Here is a 27,263-nt window from a genome sequence, read left to right on the forward strand (position 1 = left end):
TTGCAGCTTTGCTCAGGTGTGCATCTTCTATTAATATACGAGTTTTTTGCAGGGCAGTGGTGTCCTGCCTCGTGGCTGCAACACGCATGTTCACAGCTGCTTTGACTGTTCAGGATCTCATTTTTCATATGAACTGTAGGGAGCATCATATTTCTTTGCAGAAAGGCTGCTGGGAGTTTGATAGAGATCACATTAAATCTGTTCATCTTTTTGGAAATAATTGACATGTTAAGATGTTTGGGTCTTCCAATGGGAAGAAAGTACATCTATCCAACAATTTGGTATAAAAGGCTTGCCCATTTTCCTAGACTTGTTCTTGTAGGCAACTCACATTTTTTGGGTGCTGTTTTAAATGCTATTTTGTTTAAATTCTGCTTTCTGGTTGCTTATTATGGTTAACATAGATAGATGATTCCTTTTTACATATGGTTAGCATATCTCAACATTTTGCTAAACCCACTTTTTAAAAAAAATTTATTTATTTATGTGTATGAGCCCTCTTTTGCATGTATGCCCTCATGACAGAAGAGAACATCAGAAAGAAGGCATTAGATATCATTATAGATGGTTGGAGCAGTTGCTGGGAATTTAACTCAGGACCTCTGGATGAGCAGATAGTGCTCTAACCATTTAGCTACCTCTCCAGCCTTTACATTTAGTTTTTTTTTTCTTCTTAGTTCTGTTTTAGAGGACCTTTTTATGAACTTGATCATGATATCCACAAAAAGAAAAACAGTTTGTTTTTTTTGTATTCCAGTGTGGTTGCCTTTTCTTTTTCTTGCCTGTTCCCACTAGAATGTTTAGTGGGTCTTAAGTGCAGGTGCTGAGAGAGGAAAAAAAAAATTATCTTTCCTCATTAGACACAGTGTGGCCATTCCCCAGCTACACTCCCTCACAGGTTGAGGTTGTGACAAGAGTTGTTCTTGTAGGTGTTATATTTTGTCAAATACCTTTCTGGGGCACCTATTTCAATAATCTTGATACACAAGATGTTTTCAATCTGTTAATATGATGAGTCACACTGATTATTATTTAAATTACCCTTGTCTCAGAATTAATCACATTTGGCTGTGACATGTTGTATTTTTTACATACATTGTTGGATTTGACTTGCTAAAGCCTCAGAGTATTTTCTTCTTTACACACAGGGAGCCCTGGCCTGCGTTTTTCTTTCCTTCTCTTTTCTCGTTTCAGAATTTGAGTAATGCTGGCTCACAGTATTCCCCAAGCTTCACTTTTCTGTAACTCTGTGAGGAGTTGGCATTGTTTCTTCCTTAATGTTTGTTGTTGGAGTCCTCTAATAAAGCCATCTGGATCTTGAAGTTCCTGTGGAGAAAGGATTGTATATAGAAATACACATTTTTTTAATTAGGTGTAGGGCTTTACAAAGTGTCCATTTCTTCTTCTTCCTGTTAGGTTTGATCTTTATCACTTATGCCTAAATTATTGAACTTGCTGGCATAAGGATATCTGTAATATTTTTATACTTTTATTTAAAAGTCTGTAAAGTCTATAAGTTAAGTTCTAGTGCTCTATAACACAGTGAGGAAGCTGTCTGTGTCTGAGTAGCTGGAAGAAAGGCTTGCAAAGATTCCTAGTACACAAAAGTCACAAACATTTGATGGGGCCAGTATGACAGTTACTCTGATGCGATTGATAAACACTGAATCAAATCCTGTGCTCTGTGTCAGCTGCTGTAGGGTAAGACTGTAGCCTCAGCTATCCAGACAGCTGAGGCAGGAGGATCATGTAAGTATCACAGTATGAAAACAGCTTGGGAAAACAGCCAGACCTTTTCTCAAAACAAGCAGCAAACAAGCAAACCATAGCCCCAGAAATATGTACATCACTATGTCTTAAAACATTAAAGTATTAAGGTAATTGAAAAAAAAAATCCTTATAAAGCCCTACAATAGGATGGGTCTTTATCTCCCTTGCAGGTCTTCCTGGTCTTATCATACTTTGTTATTAGCCGTTTTCAATGTTAAAGCAGCCTTAAGAAATTTAAATAAGAAAAAGATTCTGCTCTACCTCACCGATGCCCTTTGTTCCTTTATATGGTCACATTTTTCTTCTACTTGAGGAACCTGCAGTAAAAGTTTTTATAGGGGAAATCTTTTGCTGCATAGTATGTTATAATTTTATATTTTAAAAATGTGTATTGCCTTCCTCGGTTTTGAAAGCTATCTCACTGGGTATATACTTCTGAGTTGACCTATAATTTTTTTTTTCATACTTAAAAAATGCTGTCCCATTGTCTTTGGGGTTCCATTGTTTTTGAACACAGACAGACGACTGGCACTCCCTTCTTTGTCTCTTTGTGTGTATGTTTTTGAGCTTTCCTGTGATGGTGTGATTTGTTCATCACCGGACCAAACAACGTGATGTACTGCTTATGATGTGTCTTGTGTGGCTCAACTTCCAGTTTCCTTCTTTTTCCACCACCTCTTTCAATTCTCTAACAGTGTGTAGCCCTATAGCCCAGGCTAGCCTTAAGCTCAGTGCCATCCTGCCTCTGACTCTATTGTGCAGGATTCCATGGGTATACCTTCACACATTTTTCGTGCCTTAATCATGGGTATATTTAGTGTCTACATCTGTGGTTTTGGTTTGCTTGGGATTTCAACTTTTTGTCTGAATATTTAAGGTGTTAGTCTTCTTTCTAGCAACTTGAGGTACAGAATAAAGCTGTACCTGATTTTAGTCCCCTTGTCTGGTTTGTCATCAGTGCCGTGTTTTAGGTCTATTTGAATTGCATTTTCTCTTCACATTCGCCTGCTTTTTTGAATGCCTGGTGATTTTCTAAGTGAAATATGTCTTGTTGGGGTATACATCCTTTTGTTTTTCTGTAAACGTGTTTGAGTTTCCATGTGGTACTTGAAATGGTTGGGTTCTTCCATGGCTCACAGCAGAATACAAGCAGCCTTTAGACTCAGCACCTTTCCTGCCATTGACATAGCCCTGTGCCGCTTCGTGCCTGGTCCTAGGAATCCTCCTCATCTTTGCCACTGAGATCAGTTGCAAGACTGTTTTCAGCTGAAGACTGCAGGGGGCGGCACCTTCTGAGTGTCTCCAGAGAGTGTCTCTGTTGTGGGTTCACCTAACGTGAAGATGTATACTTTCCTGATTCCTAGCTCCATCTTCTAAACTCAAGTTTTCCAGCAGCCTTGACCATTCTCCTGTTCCTGAACCATGAGCTGGCAGCTTTCTCTGCACATTGAGCTGAGGTCATTACAGGACCCTCTCTTACATTTCCTGTCTCTGTGAGACTTCTGGTTTTAGTTTCCTGACATTCAGTAGTTTAAGAATCACTTTATAAGTTTGTGTTGTGATGTGTGTGTGTATGTGTGTGACAGAGAGAGACATTCAACACACACACACACACACACACACACACACACACACACAGAGAGAGAGAGAGAGAGAGAGAGAGAGAGAGAGAGAGAGAGAGAGATATTGATTGATTCAGAGGCTCCATCTGGCGTAGAAATAGACACATTTATTAGACTACCTGGCATCATCCTCTTGGTCACAGGCCCCCAGTCTGTTCCTGTCACCTGTTTTCTGGGCACTTCTGTGTAGCTGTTTCTGTTGATTTGTCTTCAGGTTCACTGGTCTTTGTTAATTATATCCAGAGAATGTTTTACTTCATATTTCATTTTTACATATGAAAATTTCATCTTTCTTAACTTCTGAGTTTTTCCTTTTTATGTTCCTGCCATCTTTGAAATCCATAGATAGTCAGAGCATCTGAACTGTATAGTTCTTTTAACACTTTGCTAACCCCGCATTCCCATGTCTTTTCTACTGACTGATTACCCTTTGGCTGTAGGTCACCTTTTCTTCTTGCTGTGTATTAGGTTTTGAAACATTTCAGGGGTTTAAGGGTTGGACTTCATAGTATTTCCTTAAAGATTGTGCAGCTGTATTTTCATAGATAATTATTTAAGGATTTTTTTTTTTAAAGGAGGTGGGTGGGTACATTTTAGAAAGTACTGTGGGTGAGGCAAATTATGCCCTACTAATAACACATGTGACCTCCCATGTTCCCACTGTGGGTCCTGGGTGTTGGGTCACATCTCTTTACAGTAGTCGGTATGACTTTCACTACTTAGTCATGGAAGAGAACAGAAGCTTATGGTACCTGGTGCACTGTAATATGTAATATTACCAATGTGGTAATCAGTATACTAGTATCATCATATATATATATATATATATATATATATATATATATATGCCAATATGATAATACATACACCACCACTATTGTAGTTTGTATACCAACATGGTGATATGTATACAAGTGTGGAAATACACACACCAATATTATAACATATATACCAGTGTGGTAATATATATGCCAGTATTTCAACACTCATATTAGCATGCATCCATGTTCTTCGCTCTCCATTAAGAGCTCTTGAGATTTTTATTATTCCCTGGCTCTTTCCGCATCAATTTCTTCTGACCTGATCCTGTGAACATGCAGTCCACGCAACTCCCACTAGGATTCCGTGAGTCCATCTGCCAATTTCAAGCTATTTCTCTCCAGTGTTCTGGCATTACTAATGCTCTGACCAGCAAATTCTTGTTGGTTTACCTTCCCCAAGATTTGATCTCTGGGTCTTCACCTATTTAGATGATGGTATCTGGACAGGATGCCCTTCTGTGTTCTGGAAACAGCCTCGGTGACGCAGAAAGCCACCTCTCTCTGTGATGCTCATTCTATGGGTTTGCTTGCCCTATGCCATTGTTGCTCTGTATTACCTGATGGCAGGTTTTACAATGATCGTTTCCTTCATTTGATCCTTTTCTAGTCCTTTTCAATATGTGTTTGAGACGGTTATCTTGGATTCTGTGTCTCTGCTGAGAGTAGAAACAGGAGCTCGGGTGCCGCGTTTACACATCTGCCCATGTGACCATCAGCAGTATTTACTCTGGTTTTCTTTGCTCATTAAGATTATGGTTCGGGACCCCTGGACTCTTTTGTTCATGGATACGTTATGAACACCTCAAGCAGGGTCTGAGGTCTCGAAATGAGTAGTTGGTGTTGAAAAGCATTCATGAGCACCCAAGAAATCTTCCTTAACCTAACTGTCAGCATCGTGTTGCAGCCAGTAATTTCTTGTGAAGCATTTCACCTCTTTGCATCTGATCTGAGTTCACCCTCATTCACAGGTCACCTCAGAGAGACTTGGCACAAACTTCATTTTTCTCTTTTCTGGTATTATTAAGCAGGAGTGTGTGCTGCTCGCCGAGAGAGTTGAAGCTAAGTAGACAGACTGTCTCATCCTGCATCTTTGTATCTTAAGCTGTCCACGTAAAGGTGATTATTTATTTTTATTGATTTGTGGCCTTCATGAAATACCATCAGATTCATTGATAGACACATTTTCAAATTACCATCCATGCAGCTACAGAGATGGCTCAGTGGTTAAGAGCATTGGTTCTTGCAGAAGACCCTGGTTTGGTTCCCACTATCTAGATGTTAGCTCTCAACTGCGACTAACTATGGTTCCAGGGGGATCTAACTCCCTCTTCTGACCTCCACAGGCACCAGGCATGCATGTAATACACTTATACACTTAAATACAGACAAAACACTCATACACAGAGTAAATACATCTGAAATTAAAAACAAGGATTTTCACCATCCACTCACATTCAGAGGAATGCGATGCATTCTTTCCTTATTTACAGACGCCCCTAAAATAATCTTAAATTAAGTCTGAGAGGAGTGGGAGGGAGGATCCCAAGTGCAGGAATGATCTTGCTAACAAAGGCAGCCACTCCTCTCTCCAGGGTGTGGCATTGAAGAACAATGTACCATTGTCTTGAAGTCTCTTGGCAACATCCACAGGACTGACAGTAAGGCTCTGAACCTGAAACTGGAAAGTAGTTACTGACTGTGATGGGCTAGGAGCTACTGGGCTGTTATCCTACTTGTGGGAGGTACCAGCATGTAGGTTAAAGCTAAAGTCAGCAGCATCTGGGAGAGCCTTTGGCCAGAGGTAGAGGTGTGAGGCAGCTGTGGATTACTGAGGGGTTTCCTAAAGCAGACAGAAACTGCCTGTTCTGCCCAGGTGGAATGACTCTTGTTGGGGGGTGACCAATCTGTTCACCTGGTGTGACTCATAGATAGGAGACCCTAGAGGTTCTGAGTGGTAAGAAATGTCCTGGGTGATAAGCCGTGTGTCAAGCAGACTGGAAAGACGGAAGATAGGATGAGTGTTTTAAAAACTATAAATTCTCTTCAAATCTTCTGCAGTGAAATTCCAGCAAGTAGGGCTCACCACCCCTGAACCCCCAAGGAAGTTTTTAGCAAGAGATATATTATGAACTTCTCAGTAACGTTTTAAGGCAGCTGGGTTAAACATAGCATAACAACTTTAGTAGAGTCGTACCGTCAAAGTGTTCACAGTGTCTACGGATGCCCCTAGATTCTGAATCTTCTGGCCCCTTCAATGAGGTGTAGCTTCTGCCAGGCGACTACGAAGCTGTGATATGTTACTGTAACAAATGTGCATTGGCTAACTAAGTCATTTGAAATGACATTGTTAATAATTAGTTTGGAGGTAGGAGAAGAAAAGACTGAGGGAAGGATAGGAGCTTGTCACTGAGCCAGTATTGTCACTGCTGATTGTTACAGATGTCCTCAGCTGGGGGAACCGGACCCAGCCATCTTTCCCTTCCAGATACTTTGTTCTGCAGATACTTCCTAGGGTTTGCTAGGTTGATGTGATGTGCTATATCTTCATGGAGTATGCACAAATAGGTTTCCAAATACAACAGGTCCCAACTTGTGGCTCCCTGTATCCCAGGGCTACAAGGGTATGTGCGAGTCTGGAAATTTACCTTTGGTTCAGAATGTTCTTTTCTATTACATTTTATGTTCTTTTGAAAGGTACGCTTTTCCTGTATAGGGTAATAAAAATTGTAAGGTTTATTTTATATGGTGTATGCGTGTGTGCGCAGATACAGGGAGAGAAAGACCAGAAGAGGGTGGCTAGTCTCCTGTTGCTAGATTTACAGGTGGTTGCTTGTGGCCTGCCATGGTGTCTGTAAGAACAGTACACTAACCCATCTCTGAAGCATCTGGGATAATACAATTTTAAAAAGAATTGATGAGAGAGCTAATTTCTCAAAGGGTTAATCAAATAGACATAAGTTTTCCAGCGATTATGAATTTTGAATCAGTGGATTAGTATCAGTACATTTACGGAACATGAGGAACACGACTGGTTTTCCCCACAAAGCATGTGATGTTTAAAGTCTTTCTAGAGACATACATATGCCTTTGCCGTTACTCTGTAATTAAAACAAATGAAAATGATCAGTCATTTATGTTTTATCATGATGAGCTCTCACTATGGAGTCTGGGCCTCAGTTGAGCGTACTGTCTTTTAGTCTCGGCCTCCTGAAAAGTTTAATTATAAGCATATGCTACTACTCAGGTTTCAGTGAGCCATTCAGTAGAATTCAGGGTCTGTGTATACCACCATTGTGTAGGTTGCTTGTTGGCTGAGAGGGTAGGGCTCTGAGATCCATCCTTGTTCCCATAGGCACACCTTATCTTCCCAGAGAAGAGTAGTCTTTAATGACTCCTGGGATTCAGTGCCCTCTTCTGGTCTCCATAGACACCTGCACAGACACATATGCATGCATGCGTGCACGCGCGTGCGCGCGTACACACACATACACACACACACACACACACACATACACACACACACACACACACATACACTAATAAATAATAAACCGTAAACAAACAAACCCCACCCTGCTTTCCAGAAACCAAAACAGCAAAGATGTGTGAGCAAGAGTCCTGGTAGCATTTCTCATTACTATTGTGGTAAATATTCTGATAAGCAAAATATTGGCATTTTTTTTCTTCAAAGAGGGTGTTAGAAAGGAGAATAAAAGCAGAAATGGCAAACTCTATGATATTTCTGGATCATTCATCAAAGTCAAACTATTAAATGGCAGCCATTTTTTAATATAATTGAAAGTAGATGCAGTGAAATGTGAAATCAACCATTAATCTCTTAAAACGCGTCTGAAGCTCAATGGATTGGTCATGCAGAGTCCACTCAGACATCATTGAGCCTCATGAAGAATTCTCACTGGGGGCAAAAAGTGACGGTGGCTGTGACGGTGATGTTGAGAGAGAATGTGGACAGAGAGCCGTAGAGGAAGGACGTTTCCTGGGATGGGCTCCTTCTTTCTGAAAGAAAAAGGCTTCGGTGGAGAAGGCAGGAAAGAAATAACTGTCCGCCATGGCATGACCTATTGACTAGGGATTTATGGTTTCCTGTCTGCTGTCAGGAATTAGATACTGGGCTACCAAAGCTGACTATCCTGGCATGTGGAGGAGCCTCGGGGATTCTGGTGACAAGAGGGTCCTGTGTGGTCAGTGTCAGCTAGTATGACATTACTTACGTGACTGTCTTCCGAGTGAGCTCATAGTACCTTGATTTGGAAAATCCACACCAGCCACAAGTGCTGAGTGTGCTTGGCTTGAGCCTTTCTTCACCTAGCCCCAAGGGGCATTATGAGAAGCCTAATATGAAGCTCACGCTCACATGCTTTGCTGTAGAGACATGTGAGGTTTATCAGTGTCCGCTGATATTTTGGATGAGCTGGGGTAGGTTTGGAAGGGGGACGGATTCCAAACCCCCTTGGGTATACTGCTGTCATTAACAGGAGAGTTCACGTTATCAGTGTTTGCAGGGAATAGCATTAATCTGTTCCTTTAGGTGAGATATACAAACATCATTTTTTTACATGTTTTATGTTATCTATGTTTTATGTAGGACTCACATGTCTGGGGTATTAGGCATGCTGCGTTGACCCAGTGTTAGATTGCTTTCATCATGTCGGAGTCAAAGCTTGCTTTCCTTTAAATAAAAATCTTCTTAATTTAAAAACAATTACAAAGTAATTATTTACAACTGTATTTAAAATTGTACGTATCTTCGGTGACTCTGTGCTGGTTGCTTTTCTCTTGCTGTGATCAAGTACCGTAACGAAAGCAACTTGGGTGAGGAAGGGTCTGTTTTGGCTCACAGCTCCAGAGCAGTTCCAACTCATCATGGCAGGAAGACACGGGTGTAGAGTCAGGGATCACATCAGTTCATCCGAACAGAGAAGGCAGAAAGAGAGAACAGGAAGCTGGAAGAGGTTATCAAACCTCAAAGCCTACCTCTGGGGGCTAACTCCTTCTCAAACAAAGCCCCATCTTCCACGATCATCACACAGCACCACCATCTGGGGACCAGGTGTTCAAACCCCCGAGCCAAAGTGGGACATTACCCATTTTAACTACCACGTTTTTAGTATATAGTTCTGAATTCACCTTAATTACATATTTTGATGAAGAAAATAACCCTCTTCATTTTTATGATAAAAATATTACTTTATCTTTTTTTTTTATGTGCTTTTTTTTTCCAGAAACATGTTAAGGTAAGAAAGAGGATCATCTCTAAGGTACCGATGTGGAACTGTTATTTCTTTTGTAAAATGAGGGAAGATTGTAAGTCACAAACTGCCTGAGAGACAGGCAGTCCGGGAAACAGCAGAACTTGCCATCTGCAGAACACCGTGTGGTTCCAGTTCTCAAAACATAGCTCTGCAACCTTGATCTTGCTTCTAACCCCCCAATGTCTTCTTTTTTTTTTTCTTATCTGTAAAATGTGCTGGCTTATGTGAAAACATGTGCTGTTTTCCTTTCTCTCTCTGGTTCTAGGATCACGGTTTCCCCAGAAACCCCGTTTGTGGAGTGCTCCAGCTTCAGACTGTGCATGTGTCAGGGGGATAGCCATGTCTCAGTTAGCCAAAGAAAATAAATGGAATACAGATGGTTATTGCCACAGGGAAGGATCCAGAAATAAAGCCATCATGGAGTGAGTCCATGTATGGAAAAAGGATGGTATGGAAGAGGCTTGATCAGGAAGGGCTAACCTGTCATCCTAAAGCCCGTTCACCGGTGCTGGGGTCAAATGTGCTCTTGTAGTTTGAAACTCTAGTTTGAAACTGAGCTGGTGTGAGTTTCCAGGAGAAGAAGACCATTCCCACTCAGGGAAAGTCTGTCAAGATGGACCAGAGAGCTTAGCTATCACCTCTGTACAAGAACGTCAATGTGAAAGGCAGGCAAAAAAAAACCCTAAATGACGGTCCTGGTGAGCTTGCTTGTGATGATGTCCAGTCAGCATGGGGTTTCTGGAGAGGAACAGGGGCAACAGACACACAGAAAAGGAAAAACAAGGGTACAACTTTTTCTCAACTCATTGATCATCAACGGTATAATAACGATATAATAGTTATAAATACAGGCTACATGTGTATTGAAAATGGCCGCATGTCATCGGATACATCACAGCACCACAGAGACAGACAGGGAGCTTGAGAATTGAGGTGAATCCTTGACTGTGGTCAGAATGACTTCAAACGACATCAGTGCTATCTGTACCAGGCCCCACAAATCACTTAATAAAAATGTACATCACGGTGTGCTTCAATCCCATACTGAAAACATGTAACTTACATTTGGAATAAAAATGGAAGGATGGATTAGCAGTCAGCAGTGCATACTGACAGTCTAGAGCAGTGGTTTTCAACCTTCCTAATTCTGAAACCCTTTAATACAGCCCCTCATGTTGTGTGACCCTGTACTCATAATATTATCTCAATTGTACTTTGTAACTGTCATTTTGCTACTGTTATGAATTGTCATGTAAATATATGACGGGCAGGGTATCTGATATTCAACCCCTATGAAATGCTCATTCAAACCCCAAAGGGATCATGACAAGTGGTTGGTAACCACTTGTCTAGAGAGACCAAGCTTGGTTTCAAGCACTCGTGTAGGGTTACTCTCAACCACTACCATCTCCAACAGAATCTTTTGGCTTTTACCCACACCTGCACATATATGTCAGATGTCACACACACACACACACACACACACACACACACACCTAAAAGACTGTAAGAAATAAACCTTTGCAATAAAAGGCTACCTTTAAAAATCAATCTAGATTACAAAGTGCAATGTCATTCCAGAAGCAAAAGAAAAAAAAAAAGCCATCATAGATGACCATAGATGACCAAGACTCAGATACCACTGACAGTGGGGAATAAATTAAAGGCTGAGAGTATGCCTTTTTTTTTTTTCTTGTGCCCACATTCTGTTTTATAGATTCTTTCCCAAGTATCTCCTACTTGGATGAAAAAAAATATATAGCTTTGGAGCCAGTGAACTACCATCACCAAAATGATTTTCTCCACATCGCTTTAATTTATCTTAAGGAGATAATGTGGTTAGAGTTACTTGTGAGACGGACAGAGCCTCACCCAAATCGATATACACGCCGAGCTTATAAATTGCATATTAGTTCGAACACAGGCAGAATATAAAGGGTTCACACTTGATGATTTACTTGGCCTGCTCCTGGTTTAGATGAATTGGCTGAACAGGGAGAAGTACCAATTGCCCTCTGTGACGACGTCCTTTGATGAGAGCAGCTGATCAGAAGTTTGTAGAAATGGACTCCTTCCTCTCCTTCCTTCTTTCCTTCCTTCCTTCCTTTCTGTTTTTACGGTCAACTTGTGTTCAAAGCTGTCTAAAATCTCAAAGCACATCTAATTATCGAAGTTCAAAGAAACGAAAGCAGAGGTAATTTGTTGTTTGTACTGAGTGCAGTGCTGGTGGGATTTACCATTTACTCTGTGTTCCCTCAGCTTCTTTGTAGTTAGTGGCAGCCAATCCCTGTTCCCCACCACTTTTAGCCCAAATAAGAGTGTTTTAGGAAATACGTTATAATTGGAGCACACTTTGTGCTAAGCAGAGTCTGGTCTTCCTCTCAGAGGCCTGGGCATATATACCCACATGACAGGACTATTTTTCACCATCAGTACAGTATTCTATAGATCACACGAGAAAGTCAATATTTTTATTACAAATCCCCTTTCTTTTGGATGGCCTTGCCCAACTGTGGGCTGATATGAGAATTCTGGCCCTGTCTGAGGTTAGCTGGCTCTGCTAGGATGCTTATTGAAGAGAAATATACTCCATTGTGAGCCGAGGAACATATTTGTACATTGTATGTTTTATAGTATATGCTGTGTTTGGATATATGTCATTCAGCTTCCCATGAAGTCTGGGTGAACCCACTGCAAATTGCAAGTAGTATTAAGTCGAATGTGTATTGAATATACCTGACTTTTCTGCCCCTGTATTTATACATACTGCAAAAATATTGCTTGCTTGCTTTCCTTATGGTCACAGCCCGGGTCCAGCCTTGCAAGAGGGTTAGAATAAGCAAAGATCAACTCTAAATCACAGTTTCTATTGACTGTACTTACTGAGTTTTGTTGTTATTGTTGTGTTTTTTGGGGGTGGGGAGGATTGTTGCTATTTTGAGACATGATCTCATGTGATCCAGACCAACGCTGAACTGGTAGGTGAACTGTGTAGTCATCCTATGCAGCTGAGAGTGTAGCCTCTGCCTTCCAACCCCCAGGACTTCAGGCATGCACCACCACACCTAGCCCACTGACTGTGCCTTGTGGTTGTACCATGGTAAAATCAAAATATCATTAAAAGGAGCCAGCAGAAGTTGGGGATTATTTTCATAAACTTACAGATGCATGAATGATCTATCTACATGGCCTCCTGAGGAAGGCCAGAGGGCAAATGGCATATCTTTGGGGTTGTGCCCAGGGTCTATCCCAGACACCAGCATTGTCCTATGATAGCCTTGCTGGGAATGGTGTTCCAGGTAACTTCTTCAGAAGTCCACATTGTGCTGCCTCTCTGTCATCCAAAGACCCTTCCACAGACCCTGGCTGCACTGCTGCACTCAGATCTCCTTTTCCTTAGGAAGGGGATGGGTAGATGTGTGCATTTGTAACTGTCTCCTAAAAACTGGGGCATTGCTTGGTCTAGGTCATTGTGGAACAGGTGTTTCCTGTCCACTTAGGGTTGAGCTGAGACTCCGGGTTCTGCTGCCCAGACTCAGAGCAAGGTAAGGCCAGTGGCTTGGTAACCTTGCCACTTGGGAACACACTAGAACCTTCTTTGTGTAGAAGCCAGGCTATTATTATTTGGGTATCCCTTTAGCAGGGAGTGAGTCTCATCCTGACCTATCCCAAATGGCTTATTCAAGTATTCTTTCCAATTACAGCAGTTGGAAAAAATTTTTGGCTACAAATAACAATAACAAAAATAAAGTAGATTTTTAAAAATAAGTGGGATTTCCCCCTCCCTGTCACATTTCTGGAAGTCCACAGATCAGCAGCATCTGGTGTTGCATGTCAGTGCCAGTCACTAAGTGTCTGAGCTTTGTCTCGGTTCTCAGATAGCTGCTAAAGCTCTGATCTTCTTGTCCACATCCCCAAGAAGGAAGGAGGAGAGGAAAGGTGATAGTCCCTATGTCAGAATAATAGCACATTTCAATTAAACCCAGGAGAGGACTATTCTTACATGATTGGGGTCAGAGGGTCAGGTGTTATCTAGGGAAATTAGGGGAATGGACCCAGGTATTTCAGCATGTTCTGTAGCCTGCCTTCCAATCTAGCTCCATGCCTGCTAGTAAATTAAGACATTATGATAAATACCACAGTATGGACTCACTATGTCACCTAATCTTTACCCAAACTTCCCTTAATCTTTAAAGCAACCCCATGGAGACTGTATGGTTTTTAATTCCCTGTTTCCCAGATTAGGGAAGGCAGAGCACAGTGGGTCAAAGTTCAATCCAGGTTGCAGAGCTCAGAGGCTACAGAGCCTGTGTTCAAAGCTGAACTAGCTGGCTTTCCAGCCCTCCTCTACGTCACTATTTGGTATCAATTCTTTGACACAAGAATATGTATTGTGACATGCTGACCTGCGGTTATCTCAAGGGGGAGTTCAAAGGTTTGAGCTGATCCCCTGCTCCTTAGTCACTCATTCTCTCTGTAGGTATTTCCGAGTCTCTACGATTTACAAACACCGTGCAGGTACCACAGGCATGCTTCCTCAGGACAGTGTTCAGGTGGAAAAGAACTGAGAGAGTTTGTGTCCCCTGGGAAGAGAGGGTGCCTTTTCAGCAAAGCTAAGGAATGGTAGTATGCCTGTGTCAGGGTCAGGAGGACAGATGGAAGGTAAAGTCTCAAACCAAGGAGAGAGCTCACTGGCATTAAGTCTAGAGAGGAATTCTCATTCATCATAACCACAGCAGGAATCTCTACGTCACACCTGCCTCCTAGGGACACCCTCATCATGTGAGAACATGTGTAATACAGGGACCAACAGCTCCGTGAGCCTGACATAAATAAACATCCATGATGCGCATGAGAGCGAACCATCATGGGAAAATCTGCTATAACATGAGAGAACATGAAGGCTCACAAAGCGTTATACAGTGAAATATTTTTAAAAGTTCTTTAATTTTTTTTTAAATTGTACTACACAAGTGAATTGGGGGTTGGTTGAAACAGTGCATACCACACATAGACAAATATAACCTGTATGTGTGTTCATGTACGTACAGGTACATGTGTGTAGGTGTTTACAATGCACAGGTATGCCCCGTGTGGTGGCCTGGGGACACCCTCAGATTTTATCTAGAGTCCATTTGTTTTCTTTGTTTGAGACTAGAACCCTTTTGCTGGCTTAGACCTCATCGAATGGGTTAGGCTTGCTAGACAGGGAGCTCCCAGAATCTGTCTGCCCTTGCTTCTCCAGTTCTGGGGTTACAAGTGTGGACCAGCTGGCTGTGGGTTCTCTCAATTGTGCTCGGGTCTTCCTGCCTGCTCTGCAGATATTTTCTACTGATGGAGCCATCCATCTCCTTAGCCCCATTACAATGTCTTAAAGCTTGATGGGTTTACAGTGTTCTCTGTTAGGGATGAAGACTCAATTAGGGAAGGGCTGTCCATGGTGACTGCTAAGGAGAAAGGGGAGGGGGAGATGTAAGAGCCCTGCCTTTAAAACTCCACTATCGAGCAATGGATACAAAGGCATGGATGGACGGGAGCCAAGTTCCAAGGCAGGAGGTGGTCTCTGTAGGTAAGCAGAACCCAGGGGGCACTGCCATCCCTGGTCATGTGTCCCCCAAGTTTGTGTCCTACTAGACAGGTAGTTACCTCTGCTTTAGTCAGGGGATGTTTCTGTGATAGGGAGATGTCATTGAAGCTGTTCTGGCTACCCACCTTGTTGCAACAGATTGGAATCTCTGTGGATCTAGTTTTCTCTGATAGTTCTCTCCATGGGTGATTTTGCTGACACTTCAGTAACAGAAGAGCCTGGGGCCAAACTATAAAGCACACACATGCGTGTGTGCACACGCACGCGCGCGCGCACACACACACACACATACACACACACAAACACACACACACACACAGGAGGGAGGAAGGAAGAGAGTCAAGTCCTAAAGCGTTCCGAGCAGGACAGGCATGAAGTGCCTACAAATTTCCCCTTCATGTATTTAAAGCCAGTAAAAAGTTAAAACTAAGAAAATCCAACTTGGCCTGGACTCAGCTTAACCGTTGATGGGTCCGAAGGAATCCTCTATCACCCAGCTCCCAGAGAGAAGGGGCAGTTGCCTTCTGCAGGGTGAAGCTTCCTTTACTCCAGCCTCCGGGAGAGCTTTAAGTAGTCTTCACATAACAGCCTGTGAGAAGGACTCTGTAGGAGCTGCCTGTTTTCAATCCCTGTTAGCAGCCTGTCAACACACAGATGGTCAGCACTGAGAGATAACAGTCTTTCAAGTTAAAAATGATCAATATGTTAATGAAATTAGATAAAGAGATGGCACATATTAAAAAGTGAAATTATGAATAATGTCCACAAAGAAATAGAATCTTTAAAAAAGGAGGTAATGGGATACCTTGATATGAAAGATACAGTGTAAATTCAAACAGTTGTTGAACGAACCTAACAACAGATTAGACAGAGAAGTAAGAAAAAGAAATGTACTAAATAATAAATCCTCAGATATATATATATACACAGAGAAAGCTGGGAACGTAAAGCAGAGAGCATCGTGAAGAAAACTTGGGATAGTGTGAATAGCCTAATAGTTGCGCCATTGAAAAAGAAGATAGTCCTACAGAATGAATGAATGAATGAATGAATGAATATGTAAATTCAAGTTCAGTGGTGTATGTATGTCTGTAATCCCGGTGTCTCTGCAATGAGATGGGAAGCAGAGGCAGGAGAATTCTCAGGAGCTCAAAGGCTGGGGAGCCTGGCATGTGCAGCAGCTAACAAAAAAGGAGAAACCCTGCCTTAGATGAGGTTTAAAGCTCATTGCTTAGTACCTGGGGCCATTCTCTGACCTCCATATGTATGCTGTGGTATGCATAGACCTGTACCAAGACACATCATAAATAATGTAAATAAATAAATAAATAAATAAATAAATAAATAAATAAATGGTATATAAAATGGAGAGAAGAGTGAGCTAATTTGCTTAGAGCAAAACTGTAGTAAAGGGTGTTAAGGAATCAGATAGAAAGCCCTGAGGAGATGCTCAAAGCTGGCCCGATGCATTGATCATGAACATGCAGGAGAGAATTGCCAGCACAAGACAGGATCAATAGAAAGACCAGCCTGAAGACGAGCACTGACTCTTTTAAAGCAACAACAGTAATAACTGGGAGATGAAAATGCTTAGAAGTAGCATCCAGCAATTAAAGGTTGGAGGGAGAGTGGGGCTCTATGAGGCAGTGAACACTTGGGGGTGGGTACCACTTTACAGCTGTAGATACTGTCAGCAAATGATACAGATGGGAATAAAGAGACAGCAGATGAAATCACGGAGAAATACAATCGTTCCTGTTTTAATTTCATTTTCAATGTATAGCTTGTCCATATATTTGAATATAGCATGCTTTTAAGATCTGCTTGAAGCCTAGTAGTGTTTTCCTAGCTGAAGCTGCTGTGCGATACAATTACATTCTGGATTTCGTGTAAGATTTTCCTGGCATTGTTTTGGTCTAAAAGAAAAATGCAAACATCTGATGAAACCTAAGCATGATTCTGTCCTAATATGGTGAGGTATGAAGCTCACGCTGAGGCTCATCCAACCACTGAATGGGCCTGGGGACCATTATTACAAAACGTGTCAAGAGGGGACGTTGTGATCCGTTCCCACCCAGAATGAAGATGAAGTATTTGAAGCCCTTCCCATAAATGCAAAAAGCTGTTCCAAGGCCGTTTGTCCCCAAAGTGCCATCTGACTTCTTTGCCAAAAATAATAGCTGCTCACTGCTGCGAATGGATTCTTTACATGACTGGCTTTGTCAGCTGCTCAAGGCCAGTGTCTCACACCTGTTGTCTCTGCTGCTAGCAATGTCCCTTGAGGGTCTCCTTGAGATTCCATTGATGTGTCTTTTCATGGGTAAGGAACTCTTCCATAACCAGACTGATGGTGTTTAGCTCTAAGCTTATCTTTCTTTGTGGCCCTGTTTCTCAAGTATGTGATTTCAACGTTTTGTTTTTCGGTTCTTGGGAACATTTGCACATCTGCTTAGGTTCCAAGATGATTTTTTCTACCACCTGCAGCCATTAGCATAGCTTGTAAAGAATGATTCTTCTTCTTCTCCTCCTCTTCCTCCTCCTCCTCCTCCTCCTCCTCTTCTTCCTCCTCCTCCTTCTTTTTTTTCTTCTAGTAAAGTGTTGCAGCCCAAGGTACCCTAGCCCATGTTTGGGGGCCAAAATGTTGCGGACCACTCTGTCAATGTTGGAACCTGTACTGCCAAAGCCTTGGGAGCTAAGTTGTTAGAGCCCGCACTGCCCCAAGCTGCTCCGGTCTGTGGGTTGGGGTTCAGCAAGAGAGAGAGTGAGGACGGACTCGAAGAATGGAGACCAGACAGAGTGTGATTCGACCCCGTTTATTCTTCAGTCTCTCTTCTTCTCTCCAAGTCCCAAGTCTTGAGTTCCTAGTCCCTAGTTCCTAGTCCCTAGTGCCTCCAAGTTCCAAGTTACTTCTTCCAAGTGCTAAGTGCCTAATGTCTAATAACTAATTCCAAGTTGTTCTCTCTAACCTAATTCCTAGTTCCAAGTTGTACTCTCTGAAGTGTCTGATTCTCTGTTCCTCTCTTCTGTCTGTCTGCCTCTCGCCTTTTATATGTCTCACTTCTAAGCCACGCCTCTAAGTCACGCCTTTAATCATGCCCTTGGGTCTTGTCTCTAAATCAGATCTCTAAGTCACGCCCTTAAGTCACACACCTTTAACTCTCACACACCCAAGGGAAAATCCTGGGTATCTAAAGCAAGATGTTACCAGAGTGTGCTCAGCTGTTGTAGGCTATTGTAAGCACGTCTCTTATCAGGGTATATGGCTCAAGATGACTGAAAGGATGATAGTCGCCTTCTGTCGGCTCCCCACAGTAAAGGAAATAAAAACTGTTATGTATAGCTGCAGAGATGACTCAGTGGTTAAGAGCACTGGCTGCTCTTGCAGAGGACCCAGGTTCAAATCCCATCACCCACATGGTGGCTCGCACTGTGTAACCCCAGTTTTAGGGGATCCTCTTACCTCTTCTGGACTCTGCTGGCACCATGCATGTAGACAAAACTACCCACCCACATAAAATAAATAATAATTTAAAAATTTAAAGGATTGTTTATAGACAGTAATGTAATTGGGATGGAGAAAGAGCTTCCATTTCATTTAATATAATTCTCACAGGGTCTGGTGCCTAGGTATTAAACCAGGACCCATGCATTCTGCGCTGTGGTCTTCTGTTAGGCCACTCTCCTATGCCTGCATATTTATTTTCTAATGGAGTTAGACTACAGAATCCATAATTATACTATGTTCTGGATAACCATATGCTTTCCTCTGAATGGGATACTAGGAACACAGTGGACTACAAATAAAAGGTGATAGTTTTGTCGTTACAAGAAACCTGTGTTGATTTACGTTCGAAATTAGTCCTTTTAAGAAAGGGAAACAGCCATTAAAGCCTTGATGGGAAGCACTACTCCTCTGATAACCTGTTGATTACATGGGAGTCTGGAAGCCTTAGGGGGAGCACTGTTCCACTGATAAACTGTTGATCACGTATGAGTCTCAGCTGCTCCAATGTGTCTGCCTTCCCCAAGTGTAAGGAATTCACAGAATAATTTATCACCAAGTTATCAAACAAGGCTGCCTAAAATTCTTTTTTATTGCACAACACACGTTTAGCGTGGAGTATTTCCTAGTTTCTTCTAAAACATTTTAAGTTTTCAAAAGAAAAATTTCTGCTACCAGTTAATGTCAGAGCTAAACCGTTTCTGGTCAGGCCCCAGAAAATGATCTCAAAGATTTCAAAGATGACCAAGTCTGGAAAATGCCAAGAGATGGGGTTTCTGGCCCTCTCAGTGGGAGGGGCCACACTGCCCTGCTTTGCCAATACTTAGTGGGAGGAGCTACACTACCCTGCTCAGCCATTGGACCCACACTTAGTGGGAGGGGCAACACTGATCTCCTCTGCCATTGGACTCACACTTAGTGGGAGGAGCCACACTACCCTGCTCAGCCATTGGACTCACACTTAGTGTTGGTGTGTTTTCCCACAACCACCCTTTTTTTTTTTTTTGGCCAACAATGGCCTCTGCTCTGGCTTTTTGCCCACTTCCTCGTCCTAACAGAGGTTCCCCATTTACAGTTACATAGTATTTTTGTTTACTTACTTCTTAAGCTCATCGGCTATTTTTAAAAATTATTAATTTTTTTGTTTTTCAACTTAAAAAATAGCTGTAACACTTACCAACTTAAGCGTTAGTAATATAGTCCAGGTCATTAAATACAGTCCTGACAGGCAGGCTTCACCATCACGGATCTCTTTGCACATTTTGAAACTGAAACTGTGTCTCAGTAAGCTCTAACTACTCACTCCCCAGCTGCTGCTCTACATCTGACTACACTCAGTCCTCTCGTGAATGGAAGGTCTCCTTTGTGTCCCTTTGTGTCTACTGACTTCACTTAACAGGATGCCTTGAGGTTCTATCCATGTTGAAGCACGTTTCAAAATGCCCTTCCTGTTACACTCCCCACAGCTGGGCATTGAATCCAGAACCTCCACGTGCTAGGTAAACCCTCTGCCTTTGAGCCAGAGCCTCTGTATAGTACTGCTCTACATACTAACACATTATATCCATTTGCCCACTGAAGACCACACGCTATAAACACGAGTCTACAGAGACCTCTTCCAGTACCTGTTTTCAGAGTTGTTGTTGTTTTTTTGTTTTGTTTTGGTTTGGTTTTTTTGGTATATTCCAGAAGTGGGATTGCTGATAGTAGATCTTTTAAAAACAATTTTTTTTTTTTTTTTTGAGGGACTGTAGTTTCACCTCCTCTTACTGTCGTGTTCTGTGTACTTGACAAGGCACTTTACTGAAACAAGCTTTAGCTGGGCATATTTCTCAAAAATGTAACTTCCCATTTTATGTACAAAAATTATTTTTAAATTCCAATTTTGAAAATCTTGTTAATGTTCATATCACTATACAGTCTTGTTATGAAATATGGCCGGCGTGGAGTCCCCACTAATGGTGATCATTCTGTCAAGTCTCAGCCTATGACAGTAACAGCACTCTGCTAACTTTCAACTGAGGTGTGAGTGTGTGTGTGTACATACACATGTGTGTGTACATGTGTGTGTGCATGTGTCAGTGTGTGTGCGTGCTAGTGTGCCTGTGAGCGAGTGGTTGTGTGCACATGTGTGTGCGCGCACGTGTGTGACTTTACACAGGCACCCAGTTTCATTCAAATGTCGCTCTTTCCTCAGAAAATCCATTCCTCGCTGCCGGAGAATCAACAGGATGCTCTCCAATGAATCCCTGCATCCTCCCACCTTTAGCCGCTCCAACTCTCAAGCCTCTGTAGACAGCAGCACATCTGTGGAAGAGTTCTGGCGGGAAATCGAGAGTATCAAAGAAAGCAACATGGGGGTGCAGGAGGAGCAGCCGCCCACAGCCACCGCTGAGGTCAAGCCTGTGGATGGTAAGGGGTGGGGCTGGACCTGCCCTGTGGGTTTCCCTCATCCTGTCAGGCAGAAGTCAGCCTACCAGTCCAGTGATCAGTAGAGGTGGAGGTAGCTGCCAGAACTGAGGGGAGGGCAGGCCTCAAAAACATCCAGGCAAGAGTCCTTAGGTATCTCTGCTTGGGGGTAGTGTTCCCTTGGGCTGGATTCTTTTTTTCTTCAAACAGACCAGGCAGGCTGATGCTCCTGACATTTACATTTGTATACTTGACATTTAGGGGAGAGAAAGAAAGGGGAGGTGGGGGGGGGGAGGAGTGGGAATTCAGGAGGGGGTGGAGATTTGTCTTAACGATTTTAGAGGGAAAAACTACTTTGAAACATTCATTGGCATTAATATATTAGAATGCTTGGTATCCCACAAAATAAAACTCACGTTGAACATCGAGGGCCTTTCGAGACAAAACCAAAAGCAAGCCAACAGACAGAAACAAAACGGAAAGGGGCATAATGGTTCCTGTCCCTTGGAGGTCAGGGTCATGGGCTTAAAGCCCAGCCCAGCCCTTGCCTTCACTTATGAAGATGCATGAGGCATCCAAGAATTGACGTCTAATCTGAAGTTATCCTTGAGAGAGAAGCCTTCAGATCCTTTATTCTCTTTTCAGCCTTTTCCAACATGGAGACAAGATCGTTTCTATGTATTCAGTCTGAATCCCACACCATACAAACTAGCCCTTGCTCATACTTCATGAGCATTCAGTCCAGGAAGTGGTCCTCCAGTGGTGAGCTGTGTGCTCGGGGCTGCTGCATCCTTCCTTCCGTTTTGCTTTTTTCCAGACGGACATTTGGAGGGTAGTGTGCCTCCTGTCCCATATCCCTGCCTTTCTTGCTAGCAGCCCAGTATCCTCCAGTTCTAATCTAAGGCCTCAGGCTTTGCTGGTGTTCTCTCCTTAGAAGTAATTCCCTTACACACTCCCATTTCACATATAGTTGTGTGTTCAAGCCCAGGAGATGTCGGAAATACCTTCTGCTAGCCTATAACTCCTGCAAAATGCAGACTTCTTAACTAGAGTGAATATGTACTTGCAGGTATTACTTTGAAAGTATTTGTAAGGATTTTAAGTGCACATTTCAGTGGCTTTGGCAAAGAAGGCATGGCCTTCTCTAACCCCTTGTGGAGCAAGATGTCATTTCACCAGGGATAGTAGTACATGTCTGAAACCCCAGCACTCGGGAGGCTGAGGCAGAAGGATCACTAGTTTGAGGCTTACCTGGGCTGTATAGTTATCAGCCTTGTCTCTCAGAGACAGACAGACAGACAGACAGACACACACACACACACACACATACACACACACACACACAGAGAGAAAGGGCAGGGAGGGAGAGGAAGGGGAAGAGAGAGGGGGAGAGGCAGAGGAAGAATTTCATTCAAGCTGGAAGATTTCCTGTTACGTCCTCCTCTGCCTCACACCTCCCAAAGAGACACTGTCTAGAGTCAAAGGCAGCCACAGCTGTCATGTCTGTGTGTCATAGGTCGTGTCACTGTGCATGGTGATTATGAGATTCAGATCAGGAGTCAGTAGATCCAGTGCTATTCAGTCTGTGGCGGTTGTCATCTGTTTGTAGGGATGCATTAGCGAGGTAGCACCATTGGGTGTTTTTTTAGCAACATACATGTATTTTTCAGTTCTGGAAGGTAGAAATTGAAAGCCAGTTGGAGCATGCTCTCTGGAGCTGTCAGAAGTCCTGCTGCTTTCCTGGGCCGTGTTGAAGCTGGCAGCCATTGGTGTACCTTGGACACATACTGTATCATTCTCTGCCTCCAGACGGCTCCAGGTGTTGCTATCTGTGTCTCTCTCTTTTTCAAAGGCGCCAGTGGTAACAAACAAAGGGCTCGCTCTATTCCAGGATGGCTTACTGTAATGTAATTTGGTTTGGCTAGGTGTTTGTTTTGGGTTTTGCTTTGCCATGCTTGGGATGGAGCCGAGGGACTTGTCCATGATGCTCTGGTGCTCTGGGTCTGAGCTGCACCTCAGCTTGCAACTCAGCCTTTATAGGTGTGTATTTTAGAAGCTGTCCTTTCTTTCATTTCTAATTTTTATCTTTATTGAAGTATATAACAAGTAAATTGGAATTGAGCATCTTTATGATATATGTTTTAATGGACACATTCAACGCATAACTTATATCTGTAAATGCCATTTCCTATCTAATAAGGTTGCACTCACAGTGCTGAGGCTAAAGTTTTGGTAGATGTTGGGGCGGGGGGTGGGGGTTCAGCTCCTCAGTGGTCCACTGAATGAGTTTTCCTGACCTGCTAATGGCTTTGTGGACTTTTTAATTTACAGTTTTCGCACTGATAAATGGTTTTAGAAATACTGTAGAAATAATTTGTGAGCATACAGTGTTTTTTTTTTCTCTCAGATAACCAGCATTTTTATGAGATGTGTTTAATTATAAGAGACTGCCAGAATTCTCCTAAAGTAGTTGTATCACTTCACGGCCTTCCCTGCTGGTTAAGACAGAGTTCCTCTTCCTGAATCTTCACTGAGTTTGGATTCTAGATGTTAGGAAGGACCCTGATTCCTTGGCATCGATGACTAATGCTGGGCTGTCCAGTTTTGCTGTCCCTTTGTACACTCTGCGAAATCTTTCAAGTATTTAAAACACCATCCTTTCATCACTGCCTATATGAATTCTTAACAGAGTGGAGGTATGTCAGTGCATTGCTATGTATGCATTGCTATGACTTAACAACTCACATCCTTGTCTTTTAAAAGAGATTTTTCTTTAATGTGTCTTGGTGCTTACCTCCATGTATGTGTGTGAACTACATGTGTGGCTGGTGCCTCTTAAGGGCAAAAAGGTTGTGTGGAACCCTCTGGAACTGCTGTTTACAGGAGGTTGTGAACTGGCAGGCAGGTGCTGGTAACTGAACCCAGGTCCTCTGGGAGAGCAGCAAGTGCTCTTAGCCACTGAGCCATCTCTCTGGATCCTCTTCTTATTCTTTAATCAGGCCTCTTGCAATGGTTTGCTTCAGATATGTAGAAATACAGTTGTTTTTAATATTGACCTCATATCAACTTAGCCTCCTAAATTTATTTTCTAGTATGTATGCATCCGCCTTGTGTCAGAGGGCTTGAAAAATGACCGTAGCTGAAAAGCAATGTAGATTCAAAGTATACTAATACATTGTCTAAATAGAAACTTTGGGATTTTCTCTCTAGTTCCTGCCTATTTGTGATTCTTCCCTGATACCTATATATAATTATTTCACGTACTTTATTTAGAGTTTATAACATAATGCTGTTTGGGTAAAAATCACACCAACTCCCGTGAAAGTTTTGATTCTCTTTTTAATATGTCTCTCCAACACACACACCGAGAAGTCAGACTAGAGTGAAATGGTGCACAAGAAGGGTGGGCTTGTTTTTTAAAGTAAACGTTTTGGTCAGGAGAGATGGCTCAGCCGTTAAAAGACTCAGCTCACAACCAAAAAAAAGTTAGTGTTTTTATATTCATTTATTTTATAACCTGCTAGAATAGTATCTGTGATTATATTCTTCCTTTGAAATGTAATTACTCAACTAATTAATTCAACAATCAGGTGTGCCTTCGCTTGGCTCCTTGGCTAGACACTTCACCAGGTCTTATAGTTACAAGTAAAATCTGGAAGCTTTCTTTTTGTCATGGACTCTATCTAGCAGAAGCAAAGGAGTTTAATGAAATCAGACTGAGACCTACTTGAGGGGAAATTACCTGGAGGAAAAGAAAATGGCAGCATTGAGGTTGATAGCATTATAATGGGCATGACCTTGTCTCCTGGGTTCTGGAGAAAGGCTGAGAAGGAGAGCTGAGGTCTGAAAGATGACCAACCAGACAGAGCCAAAGGAGACTGTCTTCTCCAAATGCAACACAGAGCTTCTGAGATCACCACAGTAGCTTGGTGTTGCTGCAGTGCAGGTTAGAAGAGTATCTATTGTATCAATATGTCTTACAGAACATGGCGAGGTGAGAGGGAGGAGATGTCTTCATGCACATTTACAAGAGCTGATTTAGTGATGCTGTAGAAAGTGGTTTGGAAGGTGCTGGGGAGCAGCTGTAGGAGGAGCTGTCGGGAGTCCCTTGTGGACTTCTAGATGACAAGAGATGACGGTGGCTTTGGCAAAGGCCATGGTAGATAAAGGATCGAAGATAAAGGGAGGCTCAGGAGAAAGCATTGGTATTGCATCCCTGCAATACAGTGCTCAAAAGGCTGAGACAGGAGGATGGCTTGTTCCAGGCTCTCCTGGATACAGAGTGTAACTTTATACCAACAAAACCATATGGAGCAAAATGAAGAGAGAGGTTGGAACAAACCATAATAGGGAAATTATATCAACAATTCTTGATGGTGTGCCGGAGTTGACCTCTCCTGTTGCCTCATTAGTTGGCAGTGGGCTTTGCATATTGAAAGAGGACTAGGGTGGGGCCTCAGGACTATGAACTTGGACTTTGTCTAAGTTAGGGTTTTACTGCTGTGCACAGACACCATGACCAAAGCAACTCTTATAAGGACAACATTTAATTGGGGCTGGCTTACAGGTTCAGAGATTCAGTCTATTATCATCAAGGTGGGAACATGGTTGCATTCAGGCAGGCATGGTGTAGGAGGAGCTGAGAGTTCTACATCTTCATCTGAGGGCTGCTAGCAGAATACTGGCTTCCAGGGATTTAGGGTGAGGGTCTTAAAGCTCACACCCACAGTGACACACCTACTCCAACAGGGCCACACCTTCTAATAGTGCCACTCCCTGGGCTGAGCACATACAAACCATAACAGTCTTTAATGGATTGAATAGAACATGATTGATAGAATCAAGTTGACACAGAGTAGGCCATTCAGTATGTGGAGCCACAAATCAATGGGGTATTCGGGATTGATCCACATGACAGCTGGGAGACAGAATGTGAGCCTGCATTCTTTATAATTTAGCCAACACGAACTATATTTGCATCTGCCGTGGATACTTCTCACCTAGGAAAACATTCTAGCTATGTTCTGCCCCAGGGAAAGGTCTGAGGTTTTAGACCGTCATTACCCCAGATTTATGTAAACTTTGTTGCCCCACCGGTCCCCACAACTGCCATTCTTTCATTACTCCTCACATAAATGGAGAGGAACACGATCCAGCTTTTAAAACATTAATATACATTTGTATTTCTAACTTCAACTTGAGACTCGATAGTCTTGCCCGAGGCTTATGCTTTGCCCTTCCAAGTCCTCCAGGTGTGAGCTCACTGTAGCCCATGTGTCATTGCTTCACATTGAAGCTAGCATCATCAGCTCACCTTTCACTTCTCTTAAAGGGACAGTTTACAGAGCAAGCAGATAAAAGCACAGTCGTAAATAAGATATTTGCCAAGTTAGGGAATGGGACTCAGAGGGAGCATTCACCATGTCTGTTTATATATGGATGACGCAATAGTGCAAACCTTGTTCATGATGCTTAGGCTGGGACTTTGAGATATGTTTACACATCAGTTGAGTCTACTCCTCCAGCAGCCCGCTCTCCTGATAAGCCTTCTTGGCGTAGTTCCCAGTGATGCCTGTGCAATGGACTTTCCATATGGGGGTATTATCCTAAATCCCTTTAGCTTTCATCCATTTTGTTTACACTAGTAATTAACGTTCACAGATGAACCTTGGGGCTTGAATTGCTTTCTGAAAAACGGACAGCTTGCTGTGTTCAGCATTTCAGGAAGATGACCATCTCTTGATTCTTTTATTCCAGATTCTTTGCCAAGATCATAAACTATTTTTCAGAAAGTATCCTTGTGACTCCATATTGTTTTTATTGCTATTCCCATTGAGCTGTAGTCTTGGGTAAGTGTTCTCTCTCAGGATGGTGGCTATACACTGTGGCCTTGCCCTGATGGAGCTCCAAGGGAGGTGAGAGTGAATGTTTTCCGTGTGCCTTTCACAGGGTACTTCTTCATCTTGATAGGTGGCATGATGGCCAAGTGCCTACAGCAAATAACAAGAATCTGTGTTTCTGTTGTGCTCTGGGCTGACTTATGTCCATGTCATTGGCCAGGAGATTCAAGGGAGCAGCAATATCACAGACATGTGGATTAGCAGAAGCAATGTATTAACTGTAGATCCCAGAGAGAAAAGGTCAATTATCTTCCAGGATCAAAGGGAAGAGGAGAGGTCATCCAGGACCTTTATACTCAAGAAGTAGGTACGAATCTAGACAGGGATTATGGTATGTGTGGACCAAGACCTTAACTGGAGCCCAGGATTCAAACTAGTG

The 27,263-nt window shown here is 42.6% G+C and overlaps 1 protein-coding gene across 4 annotated transcripts in view; it reads left to right on the top strand.

The window, feature by feature from the left end:
• Arhgap28 (Rho GTPase activating protein 28) overlaps positions 1 to 27,263 on the top strand; it is a 177,472-nt gene that overhangs the window by 83,360 nt on the left and 66,849 nt on the right. For all 4 annotated transcript variants that reach the window (XM_034484507.2, XM_076918048.1, XM_076918049.1 and 1 more), the window contains exon 2: positions 20,773 to 20,987. In XM_034484507.2, the coding sequence (XP_034340398.1) occupies positions 20,773 to 20,987 (215 nt within the window). The remainder of the gene's footprint in view (positions 1 to 20,772; positions 20,988 to 27,263) is intronic.

Source organism: Arvicanthis niloticus, chromosome 21 (genome assembly GCF_011762505.2).
Source record: "Arvicanthis niloticus isolate mArvNil1 chromosome 21, mArvNil1.pat.X, whole genome shotgun sequence".
NCBI classification, from domain to species: Eukaryota; Metazoa; Chordata; class Mammalia; order Rodentia; family Muridae; genus Arvicanthis; species Arvicanthis niloticus.